This window comes from Poeciliopsis prolifica, unplaced genomic scaffold (assembly GCF_027474105.1).
Source record: "Poeciliopsis prolifica strain line A6 unplaced genomic scaffold, Auburn_PproV2 SCAFFOLD047, whole genome shotgun sequence".
NCBI lineage: Eukaryota > Metazoa > Chordata > Actinopteri > Cyprinodontiformes > Poeciliidae > Poeciliopsis > Poeciliopsis prolifica.
The window spans coordinates 1678947-1706858 of record NW_026562422.1 but is presented as its reverse complement, the minus strand read 5'-3'; the positions used below and the strand labels follow the sequence as shown (position 1 = coordinate 1706858).

Here is a 27912-nt window from a genome sequence, read left to right as displayed (position 1 = left end):
CTCATATTGGAGCAGAACAGAACACGGACCTCCAGGCCCCACACACAGGATGAGTGGTAGAGGGCCGAGTAGAGCTTCCCTGCCCTGCGGAGCTCCTGGACGTCCCATACATAAAGACTGTGATCGTTGTAGACGCAGGATAGCCAGCGATTGGTGGGGTCGAAGGTCACAGCTACGGTGTCTGGGTAATGAGATTCTTCTCCAGAGGAGAAGAGCTGACTAAAAAAGAGGAGATTGAGAAGAACAGAAGTAAATAGGACGATGTCCAGTGATCAGCTGACCTCAGAATGACCTGTATGAATGAGACCTAAAGCAGACTGTAAGTCTGATTATAAAGCCAAACTAAAGAAAGAAAAAAAGCTTAACATAATTTCTTCATTTACAACCAACAGTTTTACGTATTTTTTTTGTTGTGTTGCCTTCATTGCTTTTGGCAAACTGCAGATGGAACTTTTCATGTTTTAGTTCAGATGGATTGATCAGAGCTCTGGGATGTTGTTGAAGATCATAGCTCAACTTTATAAACTTCTCCAAAACTTGACTGGCTGCTCGTTCTTTGGTCTCCTTGACGTTGATGTTCTCTGATGTTCTCACAAACCAATGAGACTTTCTATTATTCAGTTACTAAAACCAGCCGACGATTATTTCAATAATTAATTAATGGCTCCAGCTTTAGGTGGGTTTACCTGGCTTCCACTACACAGGCGATGTCAGCGCCCAGGCAGTGGGGGCGCGGCAGAGAGCAGAGGAAGTGCAGGTTGACGGGACTGAAGACTCGCACCGTCCCGTCAGAACAACCGCAGAAGATAAACTCCTCGGTGACGGACAGACAGGTGGCCTGAGACGACTAGAGATACAGACAGAGAGACATGTTCAAAAACTTGGAGATGGAAATATGTTCCATAAAACAGCTTAGTTTACTACATGACCGCAGGGAAAAAAGCCAACAACTCTAGAACAGTTGATAAAAGAGGATGTAGCCGGCGGGCAATGCTGAACCAAAGGAGCTCGGTAATCAGAGTGGGTTTATTCATCAGTCGGCTTAGTTCAGTTGGTGAGCCAGTCATGAATGCATGCTTTGATATGAGGAATGAGGGTGAAAGGAAGAAAGTGGGTCTTTTGATATCTTCCGCCCCGTTAGTCTTCGGAGACAAACAATGAACTTTCTTGTGATGATCTGGGCAGTTTGTCTGGGCGAGCGCTGGATCGCATCAAAATGAGTGAACGGTGACGCTGGCAGCTGTGAAGAGGATTCTCTGTGGAGCATCTCATGATGGAGTATGAGGTTGTGGATTAAAAAAAAAAGAAGAAAGTATTCAGAAAATGTTGGAGTGAGAAATGACACAGCCTGAGGGAAGTGATTCCAGGTGAGACAGGACTTACACAAGCAGAGTCGATTCTCTGCACAGGAAGCAAAGGGGAAAGCAGAGGAAGTTCACTTTAGAGCAAAATTCACATCACATTAGTGACACACACACACACACACATACACACACTGCTGTAAGCCAATGACATGCCAGGACAAGGTCTGTGCTGCTGCAGCAGGATAAACTTGATGGATCGGCTTAGGAGACGAAGGTTGATTTTGTGTGAAACATTAAAAAAGTTTTTACACCTCTTAAATGCGTTTGTTGATCAACCGATACAGGTTTTTAAAACTTTTGTCTGCAGCTCCTCCAAAGTCACCATGAGGCTGACTGATGCTATTCTTGTCTTTCACTTAGGTTAGATGGACGTCCGTGTCTTGAAATGTTTCCATGTCCAGATGATGGATTGTACAGAGCACTATGATGTTCAAAACTCCGGATGTTGTTCTAGAAATTAACTCTGTTGACGTTTAGTGTTTTTGCAGTGCAACTGGCATTTTTGTATTGACAACACATCTCTTTTCAGCCAAAAGATGGAAAATAAGAAATTATGAACAGAAAAACAACCCAAATACTGCTGATGTGCATCTGCAGAGAATAACAGGAATGTAATTTTTGAAATCCTTAAGATTCCTTAAACATCCTTGGACTCACCCGCAGGTCCACCCACTTGTCAAGCAGCCTTCGGTCATTAAACTCACACAGAAGACCTGATGAAGTGATGCAGAAGGTGGAGGAGGACTGTCGCCCGCGGCCACATGCCACGTCACTGAAAAAGTTATTCCGTAGTTCTCCGAGCAGCCCTGAACGCCCCAGCAGGGGAACAGTGGCGTTCACCTGCAGACAGACAAACAATGGCTACAGTCTGCTACGGTTCCACTCTCAGCTGGTCATAACAACATTAGTGTTCACACTGAACCTTGGAGGTCTTGGTGTCGTCCAGGTACCAGAACTTAACGTGCCGGTTTCCAGCAGTAACAAAGTAGGAGCTGTCGTATGAGAAGGAGACGGCCGTCACTTTGCTGGAGACCTTATTGGCTGCCACCACCACGTTTTTCTGACAAACACACAAGAAAACATGTTCACAACTGGGACAAGTGAACGGTTTCCCCCAGTGCCAGCCCACTGGATGCAGGCGTACCTTCCAGTTCCACACGTTGACCATCATGTCGTGCTGGTACCCCACGCTGACTATGTATTTCCCATTGGGAGAAAACGCCACGCAGGACACTCCGTATTTATGTTCCTGCAGCTCTGCGACCTGAGCGTGCTCCGACACCTCCCAGACCCGAACCGCTGGCATGTGACCGCTCTGAGAAAGACAGAGCGGGAAAAACATAAACATGAGAATCATCTTCAGGAAAACTCAACCCTGCGTTCTCTGATGTTTTTATGTGGAAGACGGCAAACACTCACCTCTCCCGTTACGACATATTTCCCATCCGGAGAAAATGCCAATGTAGTAATTGCCTTTCTGCCACACACACACACACACACACACACACACACACACACACACACACACACACACACACACACACACACACACACACACACACACACACACACACACACACACACACACACACACACATGATTGTGATACGAGTCTGATCTTTGAAGTATAGCAACAAGGTCATTCAAAGTGCTTTATGTAAGTTAGACAAAATAACAAAAGAAAAGTAAAAGAAAAACAAAAAGTATTCCATAATTTATAAAGTAATTGGAGTTAAACTAATAGAAAAGAAAAACAGCTTCTCTAGATTCTAAGTTTGTTCAAATTCCTGCACTGGGTTGAGTGAAGTATAAAACTAAATGTTTCTGTTCTGGGTTGCTAAGCAAAATAAAATTAGGTACACCAGGAGTTTCTCTGTATAAATGTTCATAGACGGTTAGATGTGTTAGCTTGGGCTGCAGAGGTAGAGGTCAGAGGTCATTTTACCTGGAACTGTTCAAGATGTGCTGCTGTTTGTTCTTGCGAGGATTCAGCAGGATGATGACACACCTGGAGAAACACAGGATTAAATAGAGTTCAAAGGCTGAGCGAGACAAGCAGAAAGAGGCGAGTGAGAGAGAAAAATGAAAACAAGCTGGCAGGCAAAGGAAGCAGCAGAACAAACAGTACAACACAAGGCTGCAGGTAAAAAAAAACAAGTCCTATTTTAATAGATTTTTTTTAGCACTGACTGTGGCTGCTCATTAGGATGTTTAATTTAAACCTGATAGACCAGTTTTATGTCGCAAGATCATGAATCAAAAAGCTGAAAGTATATGAATCGTACCATGAGGTCATAGGAAAAGGATTCTTTCCCATTTCTGCTGGCTAAGAAGGCAGATTATGGCTTTATCAAGAGAAACGGCTACTGTGAAATATTTTCTGGGAGTGTTGATGGAGAAGTTGAAGAAGGTCAGAGGGAGGGGCTTTAGGGATGAGTACAGGTTAGAGGGGAACAGAGGTCCTGTATGATGTAGCAGGCAGGTCTGTGGGGTGGCACCCAATAAAAAAACATTTATTTTCAAAAATTGCCATAAGTTAAAGTCGTTGTGGGACAGTGTGGATGAGAGTAAACAAATAAAGATTATATATTCTAAACTAGCAATCTAATGATTTATAAAATCCAATCACAGCACTGGTAAGCAGCGCAAATACGTTTCAGTACAAGCATTGAATTATGCAAATCAAGTTTAAACTACACGCATGTCACTAACTGTGTTTCCATTCACCATGACATTGTGCAATAAGGAATTATGAAAATACATTTGCTTAATGGAAACATGCCAATTTTGGCCCCTGTGAATTTTGGGAAGAGACTTCAGTAGATTTGGCTTCTTTCAAATTGATGCCTTCAAATCCAGTTAGATTATTTGTGGAGCTTGTAGGTCACGTCCTTTCAGGCTATCCCACAAGGCCCTAATATAAAAAGGTTGACAGACAAGATGATTCCACTCTTTGTGGAATGTATGAAAAGTTTCCAGCTGTTTTGATAACTGATTTTCTGAAGTCATAATGTTATGCCTGTAGAATAAGCCTGACTTTGCATTACTTCCATTTCATTGCTCAACCACAACTCTCTAGACACACACTGAGCTTAATTATGACCTGGTGTTGGGAATCAGGGCTGGGCTTCTCTTCTCTTCCCTTTCAAAGCTAGTAAGGAGTTTTCTAAGCAGCCTGGCTCCTGGCTGAACATGTCTGAATCAAGTTAGAGTGAATTAAATCTGCTGCAGCTTATGCTCCAATTCCCACAGGCTCAATGTTGTGGTACAAAAAGTTATACAAACCATTTTTCCAACAAGTACTATGCTGGCAAGATTCACTGCTCCTTATGGGGCTCAGGCTTTGGGCAGCCTAAGGAAAACTGCTGTTTTTAGATTAGATTTTGGGTTAAGGTGGGAACTTAGTTGAAATTGCAGATTAGGTAATTGTAACTATTACCTAATCGTAATGGTTACGATTGGGATAATGTTTAGGCTATGAAATGAATGAAAAATGAGTGGAAGTCAATTCAAAGTCCTTGTGAAAATAGAAAGACCTATTTTTATTCTGACCTTGGAAAGCCTCATGGTCTTCCGAGGTGAGAAATGCTAAAACACACACACAGAAACCTAGTGAGAGTCAGCGGGGTGTGTGAAGCTGAGTTATGCTGAGTCTGACTGGAGGTGTGAAAGCTGCAACATCAGCAGCATTATATTCACCTTTCTTTCACACTGTTTCTATAAACCAACATTCCTCACTGCAATTATTTTCTTCAGTCTCATGTAATCTGACGGTGGGTTTCACCACCAGGTGTCTTTATAGTGCTCTGTGTAAGACTGGTGCTTGTTTTTAACACAGTTGACTGTTTTTTTTTTTGTTTGTTTTTATTTCAATTCAAACTTGGTACTAAGTGTAAAAGTTGTGTTGTGTGTATTTATGAAGGGTTGGGGTGTTATTGGGGTGAGGCTGGAGAAGCAACTCATCATGGGGGAGAAGTGAGGGAAATAGAGAGGTGAGAGGGTTTTGGTTTGTTTTATGTAAAAAGCTTTCATCTTTTTGGCCAAAGGTTCATCAAATGTTTTATTTTTTATTATTATTATTATTGTGAGCTATGCTGGGACAAACAAAATCTCCCCTTTTGGGATCAATACAGTATGATCTATCTAACTTTTCTAAAAACTAAAGGCTCCATCTGGAGAAAATGTTTATTTTTGTCAAATTAGACTCAGTTTATCTGTCTACTTAACATGCAGGCTTTAAAAATAATACATATTTTTGATGGTATCAATAGTATAAACCAATATTCTTTAGATACTCATCTCACTAAATGGATACAAATTGAGGCCACCTTAAAGCACTAATCATAAACATTAGTCCTGCTAACACTGACGCACTACACTAACACGGTATTTAGCAGAAGCTAAGGCTAAATTGCTAACTTCAAATCAGATTGTGTCTGCCTGTGAAAGACTGTAGCCCTCAACTAATAGTTTCATTTTGACATTATAATGTACATGTTCTGTAATTCCCTGGATGTTGTATTCATGTTTATATCTTGTTAATTATGTTCATATTTTATTTTATTGGGGAAATAAAGAAGAGGACATAAAACTGCTGCGTAAACAGCCTTCACCCACTTCTAAATAAAAGCATGAATATAAATGTCAAACGCAATGACAAACAGTCAGAAACCAAAACTGCAACACAGATGCTGAAGTTTATTCAATTGAAAGTTTACAAAATTAATTTATGGTGCGCTACATGTTTTTAAAGTTAGTTTCAAAAGCGCTGAATGAAAAACAGTTCTCTTCAACTTAAATTCTGAGCGAATAGGAAGAATATTTCCCTGCACAAATTTGCCCTGGATTTTGTCACCTTGTACACCAAAAGATATTAAAGTAATAGACATAAAAGTGGAAATAAACTACATCCACAAAGCTAAACTACAGCTCTGGGTCTGATTAAGTTAGAACTGCAGCTCAGGTCAAACTTTCTGGGTTCTAAGAGAAAGTCTGTATTTGCTGACGGACTGAAAAAGGTTCCAGCTGAGTGTCCTGACAGCAGTTTGTGTGTCTGCTGTATGAAACCATGCAGAGCTGAAGTATTAAAGGACTTTATCACGTGATGAGGAAGATCCAGTCAGCATTTTCCTTGCCTGACTGTGAACTGGACGGTCCTGCAGCACATCTGCAATGCAGCAGAGGGTTAGGGCTGCAGGAGGAGGGGTCTCTGCTCTGTTAGCTCCCAGTGTTACTCCTGTATGCAACTGGACCCATGGTACAACACAGCTGCAGCTGATTCAGTCTCTAGCTGAATCAGCTGCAAAGGGAATTGTTATCACATTCCCTTTGCAGATGAGCAAAAAAAAAACAACAGGTTTAAAAACAGTTTGATGTATTTTATAGACAGATTGCTAAAGCTGATGTCTGTAACCACAACCAAATTGCTCACAGCCCAGGATGTAGGCAGAAGTGACATAATAAAATCAGACAAGACTGTGCAGCATGTCTGCAGAATCAAACCGATGAGGAAAAGCCCAGGCTCATTAAATCCTTCTACTCTGCTTAAAACATAACATTTACAGTGTTGCATGAATGTCTCTTTATTTTTACCCAGAATGACCTAGATTCACCCTCTTTGGACCCCCACACCGTTCCACTAACCCACTCTCTAGTCTTTACTTCAGCGTCTCTTGGTAAACTGAAGTCTTTGCTGTCGAGCTGATATGGAACCTAAACACATACCGACCAATCATAATCTCCATAGCCTCCCATACCTGCAGCTGATTGGAGAATTCGGTTTTGCAGTCTTTAGAGCACTTAACATGGCTGATCTGTGGATACCAGCAATCTTCTAAAAAAAACTATATTTATGCTCTTATTTTGAAGGGGCTTGAGTTCAGTTTCCTCTCCTCAGGTTTTCTTTGCCCTATAACTTTATCTTGAACAAGAAACACCCATGAACAAAATAAAATACAGAGAGTGGAGAAGAAGATATAAACATAAATACAATACCTAACAGCATTATTGAGCATATAAATTATGATATTCTGAAAATGTAGCTTTCTGAAATACTGTGTTGCTGTACTGCTTTAGAATTAGTGGAATTATTGTTTTTGATTCTATGCTGGATTACAAACTGGGTTTCTGGGTTTTGAATTCCACACCAGTGTTTTATGATACAGAGAATTTCTAAAATTCAAGATCTCTAACAAAAGAGTGAAATGTTATAATTCTCGTAGTTGTGATTTTTTTTTAACAGATACTGGAGCATCATACTGGATTTCTCGATATTAGTGACTCAGAGTGTCAACTCTGTAACTCATAGTGCTAAGAAAAAAGTGACATTTTAAATTTATTTAGAAAGTATTTAAAAAATCTTTAATTTTTACATATAGTTATTAAAAAGAAATCAGTAATGAAATCAATCTTTTATTGGCAGATGAGAGATCAAAGTATCATAAAACTATTTTAAAAATGTGAAAATAATGTACATTCCCAATCTTTTTAATATGGTTTGGTTTATTTCAACATCTTAATGTTGCTGGGATTGCTGACATCACATTCCAGCAACCTTTACCATCATCACACAGGCCCCGCCCACATCCCATCCACACATTGTGAATCACTCACCCAGCAGGATACGCCAGCAGTCCAGTACGCGGGTCACAGGCCAGCGCCCGATTTCCTGGAGATGTGATCCCAAGAACCTTCTCCAACGTCACCTGCAGTGCAAAGGTCAGATGTTTTTTTGATGCAGCTTCATAAGATATTTATTATCCAGTTAGTCTCAACTCCAACAGAGATGGACTTCAGCTAGAACTTCTCCTGGTCAGTAAAAGTGCCAAACTCATCTCTTTAGATTGAGACTGATCCTCTGAGAATGAGAGACATACCTTCTCATCTCTCCCTAGTCCTCCAAACAACAACGACCAACTTTGCACTAGAGATAAAAACGTCAATTCCTCAAGTACTTTGGAATAGGAAAAACAATACATTTTTATAAATTTGCCCACCAAAACAACAACAGAACTTTGGAAAAGGTCTGCTTTTCCACAGCAGTCATTACATCACTCTTTGAGAAAAGGTTTGATCCTCCCTCTCTTCTATTCTGGATTTCTGTGGTAGAGGATCACATTGCTGTACAAACAATGTTCACCATTATTTACAGCAGATCCCACAGGTTATACATTTCCTTTAAAGCAGAACCTATAGACACATGTTGGTGACCTCTGACCCACCAATCAATCCACAAAGCAACTGGCAGCGCTGAGACAAGTCAGAGGAAAATGGGAGACAGCGGAACATGTTATTCTAGTAGGAGGTAAAATAATTCATATTATCAATGAACTTGTCATTTTTCTGTTTTTTGATACAATTGACTGTGTTTGAAACATTTTGTTTGAATAAAGGGAACCACAAACTGACAGACAGACGGAAGAAGGGACATATGGATGGATGGCTCCCTGTCTGACTGTGGATGAAATCATCCTGTGACTTGATTTAGCCTGTGAGGTGATCTAGCCAAGTTTATATCAGTCTGAACGTCATAAATCCAGATCTTTAGAGCTCCAAGTAGAGATGCAACAGTTTCCTTACGCAACAAACTCCTGTCCATTTTGTCTCCAAGACAAACTCGTCTTCACTATAAGAGTCCATGCTGAGGGAATACAGTAACTGACTTTGATCAAACAAACACTTACTTCATGCTCCATGCTCCTTTTAAGTGTCCTGATGTGATCTGGCCAAAACGTTAGGAAGATGCTCAGCTCATCAGTCGTTCAAAATGTTTATCGGCCTGAACTTAAAGCTGTTTGTTGCGAAGCTCAGTGCTAAGCTAACAGCAGAAAACCTCAGCTCTGACTCAGTCTGTCCTCCTCTCACATGACTCTTCTCCTTCTGCATCAAACTCTATTTATACTTTTACCCATTCTGCTCTGACTTCAGTGTGAGAAGAGAGCCCCATCAGACTGAAAAAGGCCATCTGTTTGATTCAGCAGCTGCCACTTACTCTGTTTGACATGTCCATGTTGGCTATTGATGGTGGTCAGGCAACATAAATCAAAACCAGAAATCATAGACAGTTCTTTTTAAATATAAAGTTGCAGTGTCCAACAAGTGAGTAAACTACTGGACATAATAAGGGGAGTACAGCTTCTACCCGGCCTGTCTGTTCTTGACAGCTGCAGGACACACTCATTGAGCCAATGACAATAGACATAATGTAGCAAGTCACAGTGAGCGAGCTACAGGGACATGAAAACGCCAAAAGGTGCAGATTTGGTTGATGATCAGAGTGAGTTTGATAGTGCCTGACCAGTGACTGCTTTGAAACTCAAAAACTGTGCTGAGGCAAGCAGTGAGCAGAGGTCACCAACGTTCTGCAGTCAGTATCTACAGATCTTCAAAATTTATGTAACCGTCAGATTAGCTGAAGAATTGTACAAAAAGAGCTTCAGGTAATAAGTGTCCACAGCCAACAGCAAATGCTCTCACACAAATGGCACATCTTGGTGAACTCCAAGTGTAAAGAAATAATGACTGCTTACGAGACTCCAATCTGCTCTCATAACATTCAAGGTGCAATGTGTAACTTTTTTTTAAACAAAATGTTCTTTATATATATATATTTTAAAACTGTCTTCATGTCATGACAGTATGAGACATAATCTGTGAAAAGATCAACCTCTTTCACCTTCTCCCTGAGCTGCTATCTGAACACCTCTCCCAACCACAAACAACCAATCAAAGCCAGGAGGCGGATCTTAGCGCTGTCAATCAATCTTATGTCCTCACTGCCAAATGGGCTAATGACGGACAGGCAACTTACCTTTCCAGGAAAGACGTTTATCCGTCGTCATTGATGGACATACTAACTAACCTTGCATTCATGACAGGCTCTGCTAGCTCTAGCAGAGAGCATGGGGGACAAAGAGGACAGACAGTGTCACAGGGAGGGCTGATTGACAGCGTTAAGACCTTCTTCCTGGTTCTGAATGGTTGTTTCTAGTTTGTTTCTAGTTTCTAGTTGTTTCTCGGCGCATGGGAGAAGGATAGAGGAGCTCAATTTTTACACATATTAACTGTCTCATATCATTCTGTCACATGACATCTGACAGTTGAAAAGAAAATTATTTTTATTAAAAATGGCACACTGCAGCTTTAATTTAAATAGACATATATCCTTCTCTTACGCTTTACACCAGCATCCCAGTCAGGCTCACTAGTGTAGATGACAGACCTCCTGCAGGTAAGCAGGCTGGAGTCTCTATCAGCTGACCAGCTGCTTTCTATGCTAGCTGGCTATTTGGCAGCTTGCAGGCTGCACATGGTTGATGTAGGCTCTTTTCCTATTGGTTCTACTCTGATATCTGGTAAGGCTTTGTGGCTCCTGTGTGTGAGGGGAAAGATAATCTGATGAGTTTTAGTGAGCTGTATCCATTCATTTGAATGCTTTGACCCAGTTTAACATTTGGTTCATAAATACTTGTATTTCATATGTACTTATATCCAACTATCCTGTATAAACAATTGAAGAACGTTACAGACTGTCAACAATTTGTTAAGCATGCGCTGGAACTAATAGCTGCATTTGTCAGTCATTTGCTTAGATAACAGAAACTGGAAGTGGTGAGTTTGGGTGTAACTCTGTTGAGTCTGAATAGAAATGTCAGTAGGCTATGTGGCTGTGTTGTCAATTTACCACAAATAAATAAATGAGCAAGTGCAATACATAGTATTTTTGTAATTTAACAGTGATGCTTTTGGGTGGAGCACAACAAGGCTGCTTTAGCCGCAGTGACCTATGTTGTCTTTGTCCACATGTTGAGATCAGAGGTAGGGGTAACAGTTAGAGGGAGTTCAGGTTGAGAGGATATGCAAAGAGCCAGAATGACCTCATTGTTTGACTAAACACACACAACAGAGGATATCAAGGTTCACTAAAAATATATATATATATATTTCTGTTATGCGCATGTATAAATTCAGATGTACTGACATGCAGTAACAACACATCAGAGGGCAGATGGTAGCACCCCTAGTGAGGTTTTTGTTTTTGTGCCACCTTATGTTGGTCTGTGACATACAATCCAAGTGAAACATATCAAGATTTTGGGTTGTAGTGTGACAAAATGGGACTCAATAAAATTGTTTTAATCGAGTTAATTGCTGTGTCTGAAATTCATTGATCACAATTAATTAATCAAAAGCTATTGACCAACTAAACAAGATTTTGAAATAAAAAGACAATTTTGTTGCTAGATTATTGAATAATTATATAATAATTATTGAGACTTTTCTCAATGCTGTGAGGAACACAGCATATGAGTTTTAGAGGTGCTTCCTAATTTTTTCTGTTGACGCTTCACATCTTTATCCACACTGAACCCAGACTAATGGAAAAAAGTGGCGCTAATTCCACTAAGTTTTCCTGAAGTATTTTGAATAGTGCGAAAACAACAGCAGGGATTCCTCTGTTGCTGAATCACGTTAAGCCACCACTGGTAAAAATCTGTGATTGGAGGCTTTAAAAATGCTGCTTACTGTTTCCGCGTTGTTTATGGGATGTCGCGCTGTTCATAAACAGCTAAACAAGTTTTTCAAGAAAATGTTACCACATGTTAGACATGAATGGAAGAATAAGCAAACTAAATAAAAAAAAACTATTGAATCACTCAGCTGTTAAGTGTTTTCCAATGTAGTAGCAGATATTAGCTCAATGTGGTGATGGACAAATATTTTTTGCCCAGTGTTTTCCTTGGAATAATGTGCCTGATGCTTATGTCAACGTGACAAATGTCAACATGCTGGAACGCTTGAAGGCACGCTGTTGAGACATGCATGACTAACCTATAATCTGTTTAACACAGGAGAGAAAATGTAAACCACACTGTTCCACATTTAAAATGCACACAACCTGCTGCTGGTGTGAAACTACCGTTAGCAGGGCAAATGTCAGAGTTCAAGGCAGGAGACAACAGTAAAAGCCGTTCCTGCCACAGTGCAGGTTTGCAGACAAACGTCTGAACAGAACAAAGGATTTCTGGAATATGTGTCCTTTGCATAAATGAAAACAAAGTTAGGAGATGTCTGGCCATACCACCCAACACAATGTTTAGAGAAAACCAACTACAGCACAGTGTTAGATGGGTCATGATGTGGGCTTGCTGCAGGAACAGGAGATGGACTTCACAGATACTGAGCGGTTTCTACATATTTACACTTTTCATTATTGTTCAGCAGCAGAATGTTTTGGAATATTTTCAACAAAGCAAATAGAAAACACTTTTCAATGTTCTTATTATTTAGCCAAGTGTTGGAAGGAAGAATTATGGACTATTAAGGCTTCAACCATCTCTGGATTTTAGTTATTTCTACCAAGCAAGTTAAAGTGTATTGCACAAAAATGGATTATAGACAAAAGCATTTAATGTGCAAATCCAAAAATCTCAGGGAGGGAAAAATCTAAACTTTCAAATGACTCAAACCAAACTCACATCAAAACCACAAAGAGAGGACCAGAGCTTTAGCAAAACCCCAACAGAAGAGCTTCTCCCCCAGTTGTTTTACTGGAAGCTCCTCCTACAAGACAAACAACCACTATTAATTTAAAACAGACAATATGTACAGGTAAGAACATCTGCCTATTACTACAGCTGTCATTAAATGATGATATTATTAAATTGCTTAGTAGTATATTCTTTTTTTTTTAATGTAGCAGTGAACACAAACACTCCCAGGAAGTGCTTTACAAATGAAACATCCCATAATCCTGTTTGACTACTGTCCTGTTCTGGTTTGAAAGACTAAAAAAAAACGCCCCGAAGATTATGAGAAACTGTAAACTAAACCTGGTGTCCGTCTATAATGAAATCATACAGAATTTACTTAGTGCATCTTAGTAACTTCTTAAGAGCACAAAGAAGCGTCATCAGTGATCCTCCCTCCCAGTTATACTCTGGGACAGTGGTTTACATTCCTCAAGGTATTTGCATTATTTGCACTGTTTTATTAATTGTCAATAACATTTCCACTGATATTTGCACATCTCTCTTTGCACGGTTTTATTTTTCCATGTTGTAAGTAGTCTGTTGTTTTTAATGCACCATTTTGTTCTACTATCTTTTTGATAACCGCACCGTATTTTATGTTGCAATTTTCCCCTTACTGTAGAGTTTTGTTTTTAATAACTTTGTTCACGTTTATCTTTGTGTGAACCTCATGCCTCAGTTGTCTGTCACTTTACTGCTGTTACACTTTCATTTTTTCCCACTGTGGAGCAAAAAGAGATACTTCTATTAAAAACTGTTCTTCCATTATCACAGCTAAGTAATTCAGGATTATTGCTTTAAGGTAGAACCTAAACAAACACACAAAATTCTCCCAGCTGGCCTTGATGCAACAAAATAAAGGAATCTGCATAATCATTTATTTGTTCATACAGAGGGCATGAATGTACTCATGAATATGAAAAGAGTTCCAAGTAATTTTCCCCAAATATGTTCAATGAAAAAACCAGAAGTGAGACCTTTAAAAAAAATAAACAAATGGCTGCATGTTGTAAACAAGAAAGGACAGAAACAACATAAAAACCACTGTGTTATTGTGGTCAGTATAAACATTTTATATACTAACTCTGCACTTTGGTTTAGTTTAGGGAAATAAATAATAATATCATGTCATGTTGAGCGGATCCTCTGGTGTTATATGCATACAGTGTGAAAATCTGGAAAGAACTGGCCCATTTTGTTTTTATTATGTCCTGATTTATAAGCCTTTTAAATACTAGAGAGTATACTCTACAGGCCTAGTTTATAGCACAATGTAAAGTGCTCTGTCTAAACAATACCGTAGCCATGTGCTGGCTGTCTCTGTTGGAAAGAGTCTTTGTTTTAGAGACAAGTCACATGCCGATCCCTTCTCTTGTCTGGATTACATTTTTGGGTCAAAGGAAGCTCTGAAAGATTTTTTTATTTTTTTCAAAAAATGCGCCCATTGTCCAAAGAGTGGACACAGAGGAAGAAACGGCCCACATGCTTGTTGGTGTGTCAGCCAAATGCAGAGACACCAATCCTCTTTCTTTCTATATATATACCACACAGCAAGTAATCAGTCTACAGATGGATACTGTCATGGTAACAAAGGCTGCTGTTGTGTCTTTGCCACACAATGTAAGCTAATACTGTTAGGAAGCTAGCAGCATATGTAATTAACTCATAAAAAAACTCCGATTGTCTTTTACAACGATGTTTAGCTCGTTTGCAGATGATACATAATGAATAATAATAGCCTTCCAACAAAATTTCACTCAATTTACACATTTTAAATACATAACTGAATGACGATAAAGTCTATACCGATAATTTCATTTGGTTAACTACTCCCCACATGTTGCATACAGTGGACCTCCTCATACAGTATTTGTTCCAAACTATATGTAGAAAACGTAACTATTGGCATATTTTTTTCAATAGACTATATCTATAATATTTGAGAGAAAATGGAGCTTGGAGAGCTGAAATATTTAGACGCAATGCTACTAGTGGCTGGCATGTTCAAAGCCGCCAATCCAGCCTTTACGCCATTTACTTTCCTAGCAGCTGATTGGCTGTACCCCCGAGAGCGGACATGTGGAATATTGTAGATGTTAGCTTCTGTGGTAGTGCTAAGACTATCTCCAGTGTGTCTTCATGCATATTGCAGTGTGTTTGGATTATTAAAATAAGTAAATATTAAACAGGTTTTAAAGGGGTTTCAAGTATTCTTGTGATGATGTTTTGAACCAAGAGATTTGACTGTAATGTACATTCATACTGTACATTAGATTTGTTTGTACTTTAGAGAATCATAAGACAACCCCCCCCCAAAAAAAACACTAATGTCACTCACAAGGGACAGTGCTAAAAGGTCACATTTGCTCCAACACTAACCAGGAATGTATAAAATTCTCCTGGTATGATAATCCTGAGTGAAAATATCACAGTTTCACAGCGTTTACATGACAGTTAATAATATAAATTAGATTCACATCAACTAACTGATTTGTCTTAATAGAAAAGCAGCAATCATTCCTCCTGCTGAATGAATGTGTCACTCCTTAGAGTTATAATGTTCTTATTTATTGTTTTGCATTTTGAAAAAGATGCTGAGTTTAGAGGGGGGAAAAAGAGATCCCTGTAGCTCTGGCGTTCACAAATGAGACATTTGGAAGTAAATTTGAAAGCATCATTTTATATAAATACAGTAGCCATTAGAAGGAAATGTGTTTGAAAAGATGACTGTCTCAGGAGGAAGCTGTTATATGAGAGAATGAATCCTGTGGAAAAAAATTTTTGTTTTCATTTTCCAGTGTAGTTCATAAGGAAACAACATTATCACTCTAATGATCAAAAGACGTCATTTCTGATCAAATCTCTTCATACAAAGAATGAAAAGCAGGTAACCAGCTCCTCCTTCAAAGATGTGTTTGAATGTGGAATGTGATTCTCCTTGTTTACCAATCAGATCTGCTCAACAGACGCATCACAAATGAAAATTCCTACTTTCCTCTGTCCTTCAATGCATTGAAACTGTTTATTTATTCAGGAGTTTTCAAGGTTTGCAGACTTTTTTAAGTGTGTTTTATTGGGGGTTTTCTAAATCAAAGATCATATACTGTCCACAAAACCTCTGACTGGTGCATTTCTAGTGAATGACTGTGATACAGAAAAGGGAAAAACATTAGAATGAATACAATTTTACTACCTCTATCAGGGAACTGGTTACATGTAGTTCTTTTATTTACAGTCCTGGTTTATTTTTAAAAATGGGAGAATAGGTATCAATAATTTACAGGTAAGTACAAGAGATTATAGTCAGGCAACTAATCTCTAGTCTCATTAGCAGGTTGATATTGAAGCACAATAATAAAAGGGATTAAAATAATAGCCCTACAAAATAAGAAATACATAAAACAACCTACATATAAACTATACAATCTATATCTCCTTACGCATTCCACTTTTCAGCAGTTTGTAATATAACAAGACATTTTCAATGCAGGATTTTGCTACACATTTAGTAAAAAGAACAAAAAAAGACAATGTTTCTGCACAGCGAACATCCAGGTCACTCATTTTCACACGGGGTCATGAGGTCAGACGCAGATGGCCAAACTAATTCCAAATAAGCAGAAGATCAGAATTTTCTGGTGATGTTAATTCTACACTCCTGACAAATGAAAGAGTGTGAGGACCATGGTAAGTCAAATAAAGAATATTTTGTGGCCACAGAGGAGGACATATACACCAAAAATAAACTTTCAAGTTTTATATTAATTCCACATAAGCACATTATCTGGTGTTTGTTGTACAAGTCGTACATTCTGCAAGAAAAAAATGATAATTTTTTATTGTTAAGTCAGGAATTTGCAAGAAGAAGTCTAAAATCCCCTCAGGGAGTTGAAGACGCCCAGTTGAACTGGTGAGTTCAGGTACAATCCAGATCGAAGAACTTTTCCCAAGAGCGGACTCCATGGAGCCATGTTGGATTCCAGACCCGTTCGATGAGTTCATGATGAGTCTGCCCCAGAACGTGTTCTGAGTCAGGAAGTTCAACTTGCACTTTGGAAAATATCCAGATGTGCATCTCATAAATGTATTACTTAAACCTCAGAGGACCTCTGGCATGTTTTGTTGCAAATGTCTGAGTTATTTTTTTTTTTCATCCAAATTTCTGACTTTAGAATATATGAGAATATTTTACTTTTAATATGTAAAATGTATGCACTTAATAATATATATATATATATATATAATTTTTTTTTCTTGCAAATTTACAACTTTTCAACATGCAAAAATATCCAATTTGTTTCTTGCAAATATGTGAAATTAATCTAGAAATATTTAAATTTCTTCCTTGTTAATCTAGAGGAGTTTTTTGGTGGAAATGCACTCCTCCATGTTCATGTTCTTTATTTCCTTTGAACTGCAACGGCCCTAATACTTCATTGTAGCTGACAGTTTCAGATGTCTGAAGTATTTCGTCCACTCCCACAGAGGAAGCTTCCTGCTGAGAGCTGATCATCTCTGAGCCATGATGGACGGCAACGCAGCCGCAGAGGCTGCAAACAACCTCTGATCAGGACAACAATCATCCACAGAACCTAAACAGATTTAATCTGCTCATAGTCCTGTGTCGTTATTCATTTGACTGATTTCCACATGTGTGTCGCTCATAAACGCTGCAATTAGTTGTAGGAACAGCTGACATTAAACACTTAAAGTGGCCTAAATAGATCAGGAGATGCCCTTCTCTCTTTATGACATAAACGTTGCAGATAAAAATGTTTTTAAGCACATTTAAACCTCTGAGTCCCCTGCATGGAATACTGAAGCTGGTTTGTTGCAGGATCTGTGTTTAACAGCTGAAAGATGAACTCTTGCAGCACATCTGATCACAGCAGTTTAACAGGTTTTCTGCAGGGATGAGCACACAAATGTTTTCAGAGGGCAGGAACGTTTACGACAAACGGCTTCTTCGGTTAAACAAAATGCGATGCACAGTCAGAAGGACCACTTCCTGACGACTGCTTTCTACCCACATGGAAGCTAAATTCTCACCACAGATACGTGTGACCAGATGTTTGTCCACACCACACCAGTGAAACAGGTCTGGTGAGACTCGGCTGATTAATCAAAATGGGAACAAGGCCTGTTTTGATGATAGCAAAGCACTCATCTTTTCACGCTTAAATATAACAATCCATGACTTGATTCTGAAAAGCAAAGATTCAAAATTATTTTGCAACGATGCACCGATCAACTGGCCAGAGTTTGGAACCGGCCAATATTTTCTCAATCATTTCTGATCAGTTGTTGGGTTAGTGGCAATCTTTCAAGTGATTAAAAGTATCTCAAAACTCATATTTTCAGGATATAAACATTATATTACACCATTCTATAACAGTGTACTAAACTATCAGCAGTATAAGCATTAGCAGTGTTTCCATTCATTGCGCAGTTTGACATTTTGAAACTAAATTTGCTTACTGGAAACACGTTTATTGAAAAAACTAACTCTCTTTTTGATCAAATGTTTTGGTGCAAGGATGAGGTGTGGGTGGGGAGGGAGAGGAGCACTGGCCATATCAAAATATGATTATTTCACAAAACTGAAATGGAAATTTTTTTTTCCACATCACATGAGTCACATGATCAATAACTGGATGTTACTACTGACGCAAACCATGCAGAAAAAGATGACAGAAAGTATTTGGATGATGGCCTGTTGTGTTTTAATGACACTTATCACTGAATAAGCTAATTCATGTGTGATTTAAATTGCCTTTCTTATATAACGGAAACACTGCAATTGCGAAATTGTGCCTTTTCGACATTAGCGGAATATAGAGAAAGTTTTGAACACATTTGTCATGGAAGCGCATTTTTTCCTGATGATTAAAAATGAAATAAATGGCTCATATGCTTGGCTGCAGTTTCTTCATTTTTAATTGGATCCCCAGCTACTAACTTAATCAAGATTCCTGGAGCAGTTTCCTATTTTTATGTGCCTTCATAAACCAAATACAACCACTTTAAATCTGAATCTGCTGCTTAGATCAGCTGGACAATTGGAAATCTGTTTCAGCAAAGGAAAACCTTCCTGGTGCCTCTAATGTTTGGTCAAGGAAAAGTTCAAACCAAAAACTTTCTTGGAGAGAGAATGGATTGAGAATTTGTTTTGGAAGTGAACAACTGAGCCTGTGGAACAATGGGACAGAGGAAACATGTTGCTTTTACAGTGAAACATTCCTGAAAGCGTTGGAATGTCACTTTAAGGTCCACAGTCTCAAATGACAGTCAGATAATCTGTTAACACTGTGTAATACCACGGTTATTAATACAGAAAAGACACGAAGACACAGGACAGCATGTTGAGGAGCCGTCACAGAAACCGGGTCAGCAGACACACACCGTTATACAGTCTGCGTGCGTGCGTGTGTGTGTGTGTGTGTGTCCGTGCGTGTGTGTGTGTGTGTGTGTGTGTGTGTGTGTGTGTGTGTGTGTGTGTGTGTGTGTGTGTGGGGTCTGCGGTGGGGATGTACGCACCTTGCCGCTCAGGTCGTTTTTGTGCCGCGCGGTGCCGCTCCGTCTCAGCTTGATGGACGGGGAGCGCAGCAGGTTCTTGATGCGCGTGCGGATCGTTCCGCTTCCCTCCGCGGACATCTCGACGTTAGCTGCCGGCTAGTCGAGCCTGTCAGCGCCGGGCAGCTCTCACGTAGCTCACGGTCAAGCGTGAATCGCCCTATGCTCTGCACCAGCGTCCGCTGGCGCGGTCATCTTGTCTGGAGTCCGAGGTGGGCCAGAGCCTTTCAGAGAGCCTGAGCCTGGTTCGGTTGAAGTTCATTCGGTCCGAATTGCGCTCACCATATTAGCCTGTTTGTCTCCTGCTGCAGTAGAAGGTAAATCCAGTCAGGCTGGAGCGAGACGAGCCACTCTCCGACAGCGTTAAGTTCGCAAGCGGCACGTGCAACCTGCTTCCGGTAGCGCTTTTCACGATAAGATGACCAACGTACGCTCTGGAGGTCAAACGGTTTACAGTTAGAATTTTGTTTGGGTTTAAATGTTTCTTTTCTTTTTTTTTTCAAACGCAAAACAAAACAACAAAAAATAAACCCATCGAATTGCACATCCTGGTTGAACTTTGTTAACAATCAATAAGACTTTTATTGCGTTGTGATAAATCAGTTTTGTTCTTTCTGTAACATCTCAGTGTTGCTTTGACAACACAGTCATATTCAGTAAATTAGTGTACAAGTACAGATTAAAAAGTGCCTGTTGAAAATAGCAACTTTTCGTTAAGCCCACATTTCTGGTTTTGAAAATAACCTATTTATTGGGCTGATGTTAAATTATAATTTTTAAATGTGATGTTTTTATTCATTATAAGTGGAAAATAAAAAAATAATTCACAGTAATAAAGACTTTCAGGCATCAATCGCTGTGTAATTAATGTGTTTAATGTTTTTCTCTTAGTGATAAAGTATTTAAAATAAAGTAGGCTTTTCAATATTTTCTAATTTATTGAACGGGTATGTATTTGCTGAGAAATACTAGAACATGCTGTAGGGAGGAATCATGGAGATGGTTTGTTAGGACAAACTGGAATATTAGGAATACATTTTGTTTATTTGAGTGATAAATCTTCTTCACACTCCAGGGTTATTTGTGGAGTACCACAAGGTTCTGTTCTTGGCCCAAATCTCTTTACCATATATAACTATTGGTGAAATGATCGGAGCACTGTAATGCTGATGATATTCAATTATATTTCTTGATAAATATAATTTCCTTTTGTCTTCTTCGTGGTTTCCATCAGTGGTAACATCTGGTTGTTGATCACAAGTGTGATGCCAATAAAAGTGCTTCCATTGCAACTTTGCAAAATACAATCATTTCAGGGCAGCCAAAAAAACACCTCATCCAAGTGCAAAGACGTTTTATCAATAAGCATTTTTCTCTAAATTTGTTTCCATTAACCAAATGTTTTTTGTGAATTCACCCTGGGCAATTAGATGGTCAATAAAAACGCAGCTAATAACATTTTGGCTGTAAGCCGAATAAGCTCTTTTTAAATAATTAATCTGAATCTGATGATTTTGTCCAGGACGGAAGGTGGGGCAGCATCACGCAACAGGGATGGGGCAGCAGGGAAGGGGCAGCAGGGACGGGGCAACTGGTCAGAGTTAATTGGAAGATGACAAAAGTTAAATACAGAAGAAAACCTGTTGGAATCTGCAGAAGACTAAATATTGTTGTAGAGGTTTACCTTCCCGCAGGACAACAACCCTAAATATCCACTTAAATGAAAGCCAATTAATGTGATAAGAATGGTCTACTCCAAGTCCAGAGAAAGACCCAAAGGCTTCAAACCAGAATTTCTCAGTGGAGCTGAATAAATGGATGCAACTTTATGTTAGATACACAAATTTAAGATGTTTTAAGGATGTGCTAAATGTTACTCCATCCAACTATCATCCCGTTTTCACTCTGCAGATTGCAGCCAAAAACACAAGTTTAAAAAAAAATCTTTATTAATATTAAAGTGTTAAACAAGAAACATCATCTACTTCAAAAGTTTTTACCACAAATAAAAATAAATTCCAAACTTAGGCGACACAAGGCAGAACTCTTAAAGAACAACAATTTGCACTTATTTACACTTCCAAACAAAGAAACCAAATCTGAACCGTTTTACTCCGGAGACGTTCGCCAGAATCATCCCAGGCGGTTTCAGGAGAAGCTCGACATGAAGAGTCGGTCAGCGTGGAGCAAGTCAATACTGCATGTCAACAAATCTCTGACTGGAAGTAGAAGTCGAAACTTTAGCAGCAAACAATATTTAGGAGAAAGTGGAAGTTTTATTATTTTACACCAAACTTTATCGTGCCAAATTTAAAAAAAAAAAAAAATATTCTTCATTGGAAATTAACTTATATTCTCTCAGATATGATAACTATGGAGTGGAAGTTGGTAATAACTTGGTTTGAGTTTTCTTTTAAATGAGAGTCTGCAGTCCAGTGACTGTGAATCAGTCCAGGTCTCTGCTGTCTGATTTTGAAGCCTCCATCTTCTTCCTTCACCACCTTCACCTGTCATTCTGCTAACGAAGGCCGTGGCTGGTTATGCTGAGACTTTCTTGGGTGGCAATATCTGCACGACAAAAGCTTGTTGAATAGTTCATCTGGATTTCTCTGTCTATCAAAGGATGAAAACCAATATCAGCGGATCGGCTCCTCTCTGCTCTGCTCCAGGGCGGCTGACGTCATCTCAGTCCGCAAAGTCTAAAGCAGAGAAGTTGCAGCTTTATCACAGAACTCGGCAGTTGTGAAAGCGCAAACAGAAAAATCAGAGCTGTGTTGAATAAATCCGTCTGATTCGGGAGCAGAAAGAAAACCCGTTCCTAGTCATTCCTGGTTGTTGCCAGGGTGACGTAAAGTCAGCTGGGGGAGTTTCCTCTCAACCCCAGAGGAACCAGCCTTGGCATGGGTCTCCAGGCCACGCCCCCGGCCCCTCCCACTGTTGCTCCATTATTACTGCCTAGTCCCGCCTCTTTGCCTCCTCCCACCTTCATGTGCAGCAGAGGGGGCGGGGCCAGGACACCTTCGTTAGCATTCCCCAAAATTGGCCCTGGATGCTCGGAGGTACGCTTCTGTTCCTCGGATCCGCCCGCAACTGGCGGATCAATAACCGCTGTTGTAGCCGTGGCAACTGTCTGCTGGTTAAGAAAAACTATTTCGTTAAGGAGGGACGACAGGCTCTCGTTGTCCGATTCCTGTCGGGCTGTCTGTCCAGCAGGATCAGACTGTCTGACGTCTAAGGGAGGGTAAGCAAGACCAGGGGGCGGGACCGGAGCACGAGGGGGTGGAGCTGCACCCTGAGGGGGCAGAACCAGCGCCTGAGGAGGCGGGGCCATCCCCGGGAGGGAGACTCCCATCTGGCTGGGTTCAGCAGACATCAGCAGAAATGCAGGTGGAGCTGCAGCCAGCAGTGGCTGAAGCTCTCGAGTTCGGTGCAGTGTACTTCCTGGAGGAGCGGTAAACAGCACTTTGTCCCTGGGTGGTGCTGTGGACAAACACAATAATCAGCAGCTGGAAACTAGAAGTTTTACAGTAGACAAAAGTAACAGTTTAGTTCCATTTTGGAAAGTTAGTCAAAACAAAATTTTAAAAAAATTAAAGAAAGTGAAATGTTGTAACATGGCAAGAACTGACTGGAGATTTGGTTTGATGTATTTCAATTCTGATTACCCAAATTCACTCCGATTGGCTTCGACATCCTGTCATGTTTCACATTGCTTGCTCAGCATGTACAGTAGCTGAAATGCGCCTTTTATTTGTTCACGTTAAAAACCTTCAAACATTTTTGGTGTGTTGTTATTCCCATTTACCTTTCCCCCTTTTTTTACATTGGAGTTATGCGCACTACATTCCACCTCATTTCGATAAGCTATGCATCATTTTCCCTCTGCATCAATAATGTATGGTGTGTGTAACCTCTAAAGTCTCATTGAAGCTTGCACCAAATAAAAATGATATATTAAATATTCTACAACTACTTCCTACCATCTTTGTCGTTTCCACCAGTAGTAACATCCGGCTGTTGATGACTCGTGATGGGAAAATAATGTTTCCATTGCAGTTTTGCAAAATACATCTACGTCTGTACGGCAGAAAAACCACTTCATCCTGACCCTAAAGCTTTTGTCCAAAAAGTTGAGTTTTTTACATCATTATTGTTTTTTGTATCATTATGTTTCAATCAGGTGGCTATATTTTCTTCATTTAAAATTTTGCTATTTTACCATTCATGGAAACGGAGCTACATCCATCCGTCTTCCTGACCAAGTTCAGCGGTGTTTATCTACGCGTTACGTTGGCGGTGCTGCCTTACCCTTCACAGCTGACGTTTTCTGAGGCAGCTCTCGGTTCCTGCTGCGAGACAGGATGTTTGGAACGGTCTTTATCCGTTTTGTGTCTGGAGGAGCAGGCGCGCCCGCGGACACATGCAGGACGGGCTGACGGAGAGGTTGCAGCTGGACGGCAGGGGGCGGGACCTGCAGGGGGCCAATGTCTCCTGTAGGAACGGTTACACAGAGAGCGCCCTCCGCTGGGACGTCATTGGCTGTGTGTTGCCTCCCCTCCATCTCTGGCTGCTTTTGATTGGTCAGCAGGTGCTGCAGCGTCTCCGTCTCTGCAGCCACAAACACAAGAGATTCGAGAAAACTACCAAACATGTAACATGTCACATTTATCTGACATGTTTCCATAATAAAGAACATATTTCCAAGTGATTTATGGAGGTTTTTGCTCCCAACATCTAAAATGTTCTGCCTTTACAAAGTAAATGTGTGGAAAATGACAACTACCACAGAGGATTTTTCTAATCTGCCTTCTTTTTGCAATTTGCAGGACTAAACGTTCTCTGAACCACATCATCCAGTGGAGAGCTTACATTAGTAAATACCTCACTGATGGCATGACAGACAAACTGATCCATAAATATTTACACTTCTTCTCCTCCACAGTTTACCCATCCAGAGTTTAAAAGTATCTATCCGTGAGTCCTGGCCGTCAGGCAGCTTCTGGTTCTGTTCTTTACTGGTTTTATAAATGAACCAGTTTGGTTTTCCAGAACCGTGCTACAGGATCACAGTGAACCGAGACAGTTTGATGACAGAAATCTGATGAAAGACTCCAGTGGCCCTGCACACCAAGGCTTCTAGTGTGTTTTTACTGATTCAATTAAGCAGATCAAAAACCAAAATCGAGTCAGAAACTTCAAACATTTTGATTGGCTGCCGCCAGCTCTTACTCTATGACCCGGTTCAGAGCTGGATTCAGTTGACCAGCCCCAGAGGTTGCAGCAATGGGAAAAGAAAGAATTGTTGCAAAGCAATCGTGAGCAGAAATTAAAACACTGAAACTATTTTAGTGAAGAAAAGCAAAAAAAAATCTTTGACTGGCCCAACTCCCAGATTCAGTAAATGTCACTCGCTTACAGAGGAGCCAAGCAGAAACTCCTCAACAGACATTCACAGCTTTTCGTCAGACATAACTCACATGTGGTGCCTTATTATCTTAAATATCTAAATGCCGTTCATATCAAACATAACTTAAGAAATTTGACTTTGTAATTTGAAGTCTTGAAATTGGTCCTCTGTCTCTTTAAGAAGTTCCTCCTTTTTTCGACATTTCTCCTTCAGCATGACATCATAACACAATTCCATTATGTCACCTACAATCATTGTTAGGAGGGTTGCACTGGGAAGTCGGTCGCATTATGAGCTCAGCTGACATGGCTGAGCATAAAAGGTGTTTGCTAATTAATTCTGGCTAGTCTGGAGGAGCTGGGTGGAGGAGGGCAGCTCTGTGAAGCAGAAACTTGGAGACTGCATCTCAGAGGAGGAGCTTTATGTTTATTTATTTATTTTACATCATATTTACAATTCTTAATTGGACTTTCTAAACCTTTTGAAAGTTTATTTTACATGTTTGACTAAGGTAGTCAACCTATTGTTTTAGTCATTTTCAGTTTCTTTATTTTTTATTTTCCATGTACTGGTGCAGTGTTAGCACATTAGTCAGTGATTCAGTACATTTATGTCTGTGTTTAAAAAACTAATTTTTTTTAAAGTCATTTCAACTGTTTCTCTGTATCGGTACTGGGAGAGAAAAAAGTATATTTGTGGATTCCTAATTAAAATGCTACTGTACAATCAAGCATGTTTGGTGGTCAGGCACAGAGTCTAACTGACTGGAGAGCAAAAAAGTAGCTTGATTTCACAATTTGGAGGTAAAGTGAATGCAGCATGATGTTGAAGTTGTGAAGAAATCAAACTCAATCATTGTTTGTGATTTCCCTGATTCTAATTCATTCCAAGAGGCTCAAGTAAAGTACCGAAAAGTTAGTGTCAGACCTGGTGTGCCGCAGAGGTCCTCAGTGTGTGCATCTTGAATATCTTCCTTCTTCATGCTCCGATTGGACCACAGGCTCTCTGCTTCTGTCAGAAGCTTCTGGACCTCCTGAGGAGCCTAAAACCCACAAACACTCCAAGTTCATTCGGTCCACTTCGAGGTCCACAAAGCAGCTGTCTCATGAGCTCATTTCCAGAAAAAAAAAGAAAAACGTTAAAGCTTTGAGACACAGTGGTCCATGTAGGACCACTCAGACATCTTGCACAAATTGCACATTAATGGATTTCTCAAACATACATGAAAGAATCAAAGCAAAACTCCAGGTATGTTTTTAATGAAAACATAACATTATAACATGACGTAAAGCTAAAAAAAAAGAAAAAAATTTGACTTCGTATAATACTGCCCCTTTAAGAGAATGTAACAGCTTTGTCATTTAGACCCAGCTTGGTTTGGACCTGAAAGCTGCTCCCTGTGTTCACTAGACTTTTTCAGACGATATTAATAATGGAAGTATGAAAAATAGCAAATATATTAGAAATGTGTTTTTATGGTTGAGATGATTCTTCAGGATGTAATGGACCTGCTGGTTTCCCATGGTTACGGTAATACACACCTGACCAATCTGCTTGGATCCTGGAGAGATTGGAGAGTCCACTTCAGCTTCCAAGCTGAAAAACAGAAAATAAAAGCTTACATAGCTGACGCACTCAGATCTTAGAAAGGTTACATATCAGGTATTGAGAACCTGCTGTCAAGCACCAACTAACCCACTCAGTCGGGTTAGTTGGTAGCCCAGTAATGTGGGCTAGGCTTCACTTCTTACTCTGAATTAATAGTCATTTCTATCTGCTGCTGAGCTGCTCCACATCCACTGTTCTCCTCCAGGTTTTCCAAACTACCGCTCCAAGCCTCCTGCTGACCGCTTCCCATCTGGCCATCACCTGATGGTGATATATTTCAGAATTAAACTAATTTACAAAAAAATGTCAAAATTTGGACAGAAACAAAGATGCCTCCCTTTTGGATGAATTTAGAGAATTTATCTGGGGGGATAAACTCTCTAAATTGTCTAAATCAACCCCTGCACCTCCGATAAAAAGTGTTTCAACCTGACGGAGCCAGAATGGACAGGAACTCCTCCCGTCTCTGCTCCAGGCTGCTTTTCTGCCTCTTCAGGTCTTCCTCACAGCACCTCAGCTCCTGGATCAGCTGCACAGCCTACAGTAAAACACACATCGTGATCGTCTGCAGTCCAACACACACAGACACACGCACACAAAGAGGAGGTTAGAGAGCTGATTGCACACCTTTTCCAACAAGGAGGTTCTGGACATGCTGTCATCGGCTGGCAGCACTTCCCTCTTCAACTGGAGGAACATCTGCTTCATCTGGGCTCGATGCTTTCTGCAACTTGCATTGGATTCGTGCTGCTGCACACAAATACACACACAAACACACACAACCATGAGCTTCACAGTCATTAAAAGAAACGTGAAATGTATCAAAGTTCCTGCAGATGGGATTGTTCGTTTCTTTTTTTTGGGAAAGCTGGTTTATTTATTTATCATTTCTATGGCTGCAATTAACAACTATTTTACTAATCAATTATTTTATTGTTTATTCTGACAATTAAATTGGATAAAAAAATAGTAATATAGACAATATTAAAGACACAAACAATTCAATTCATTTCTTAAATAAGAAAACAAACTAAAAGTTGCTTTTAGTTCTGGGTAGAACATATTTACAGAAAAAAGCTTTTTTAAAATTTGAATCGCAAAACATAGATTTTTTGTTCAGTTTTGTTGTTCTTTGAGAAAATGACTTCTTTATAAGAGTCTGTATGCTCCATTTAACAATTAATCAACTATTAAATTAGTTCACAATCATTTCAATTATCAATTCATCATGTTTAATTGTATTAATCGTTTCACCACTAATAGTACCCTCCCTACACCAATATAATGAGACAAAGAAAAAAATCACATTACATACATTAATCATGTTTTTCTTTATTTTGCACAAATAAACTAAATTACAGTATTGTTTACATCTGATGATTGCTTCACTAAAAACAGATGCAACCTGCTGGTCTCCCACGGTTACAGC

The 27912-nt window shown here is 39.8% G+C and overlaps 2 protein-coding genes across 5 annotated transcripts in view; both read right to left on the bottom strand.

The window, feature by feature from the left end:
• Positions 1 to 19919, bottom strand: part of mapkbp1 (mitogen-activated protein kinase binding protein 1) — a 33787-nt gene extending 13868 nt beyond the window's left edge. For 3 of the 4 annotated variants that reach the window (XM_055057161.1, XM_055057164.1, XM_055057162.1), the window contains exons 1-10: positions 19433 to 19919; positions 7977 to 8068; positions 3310 to 3372; positions 2784 to 2841; positions 2509 to 2679; positions 2287 to 2424; positions 2022 to 2204; positions 1384 to 1401; positions 687 to 847; positions 30 to 219 (exon numbers count right to left, since the gene is read on the bottom strand). In XM_055057161.1, the coding sequence (XP_054913136.1) occupies positions 30 to 219; positions 687 to 847; positions 1384 to 1401; positions 2022 to 2204; positions 2287 to 2424; positions 2509 to 2679; positions 2784 to 2841; positions 3310 to 3372; positions 7977 to 8068; positions 19433 to 19549 (1191 nt within the window). In that variant the 5' untranslated portion in view covers positions 19550 to 19919. The remainder of the gene's footprint in view (positions 1 to 29; positions 220 to 686; positions 848 to 1383; positions 1402 to 2021; positions 2205 to 2286; positions 2425 to 2508; positions 2680 to 2783; positions 2842 to 3309; positions 3373 to 7976; positions 8069 to 19432) is intronic. The other variant, XM_055057163.1, reaches the window with a different exon arrangement.
• A 1480-nt stretch (positions 19920 to 21399) lies between these two features.
• The window catches only part of mgaa (MAX dimerization protein MGA a), a 31720-nt gene continuing 25207 nt past the window's right edge, over positions 21400 to 27912 (bottom strand). Inside the window, exons 26-32 of the mRNA XM_055057051.1 lie at positions 27111 to 27233; positions 26913 to 27021; positions 26627 to 26744; positions 26417 to 26471; positions 25803 to 25917; positions 23777 to 24076; positions 21400 to 22948 (exon numbers count right to left, since the gene is read on the bottom strand). Of these exons, the coding sequence (XP_054913026.1) occupies positions 22323 to 22948; positions 23777 to 24076; positions 25803 to 25917; positions 26417 to 26471; positions 26627 to 26744; positions 26913 to 27021; positions 27111 to 27233 (1446 nt within the window). The 3' untranslated portion in view covers positions 21400 to 22322. The remainder of the gene's footprint in view (positions 22949 to 23776; positions 24077 to 25802; positions 25918 to 26416; positions 26472 to 26626; positions 26745 to 26912; positions 27022 to 27110; positions 27234 to 27912) is intronic.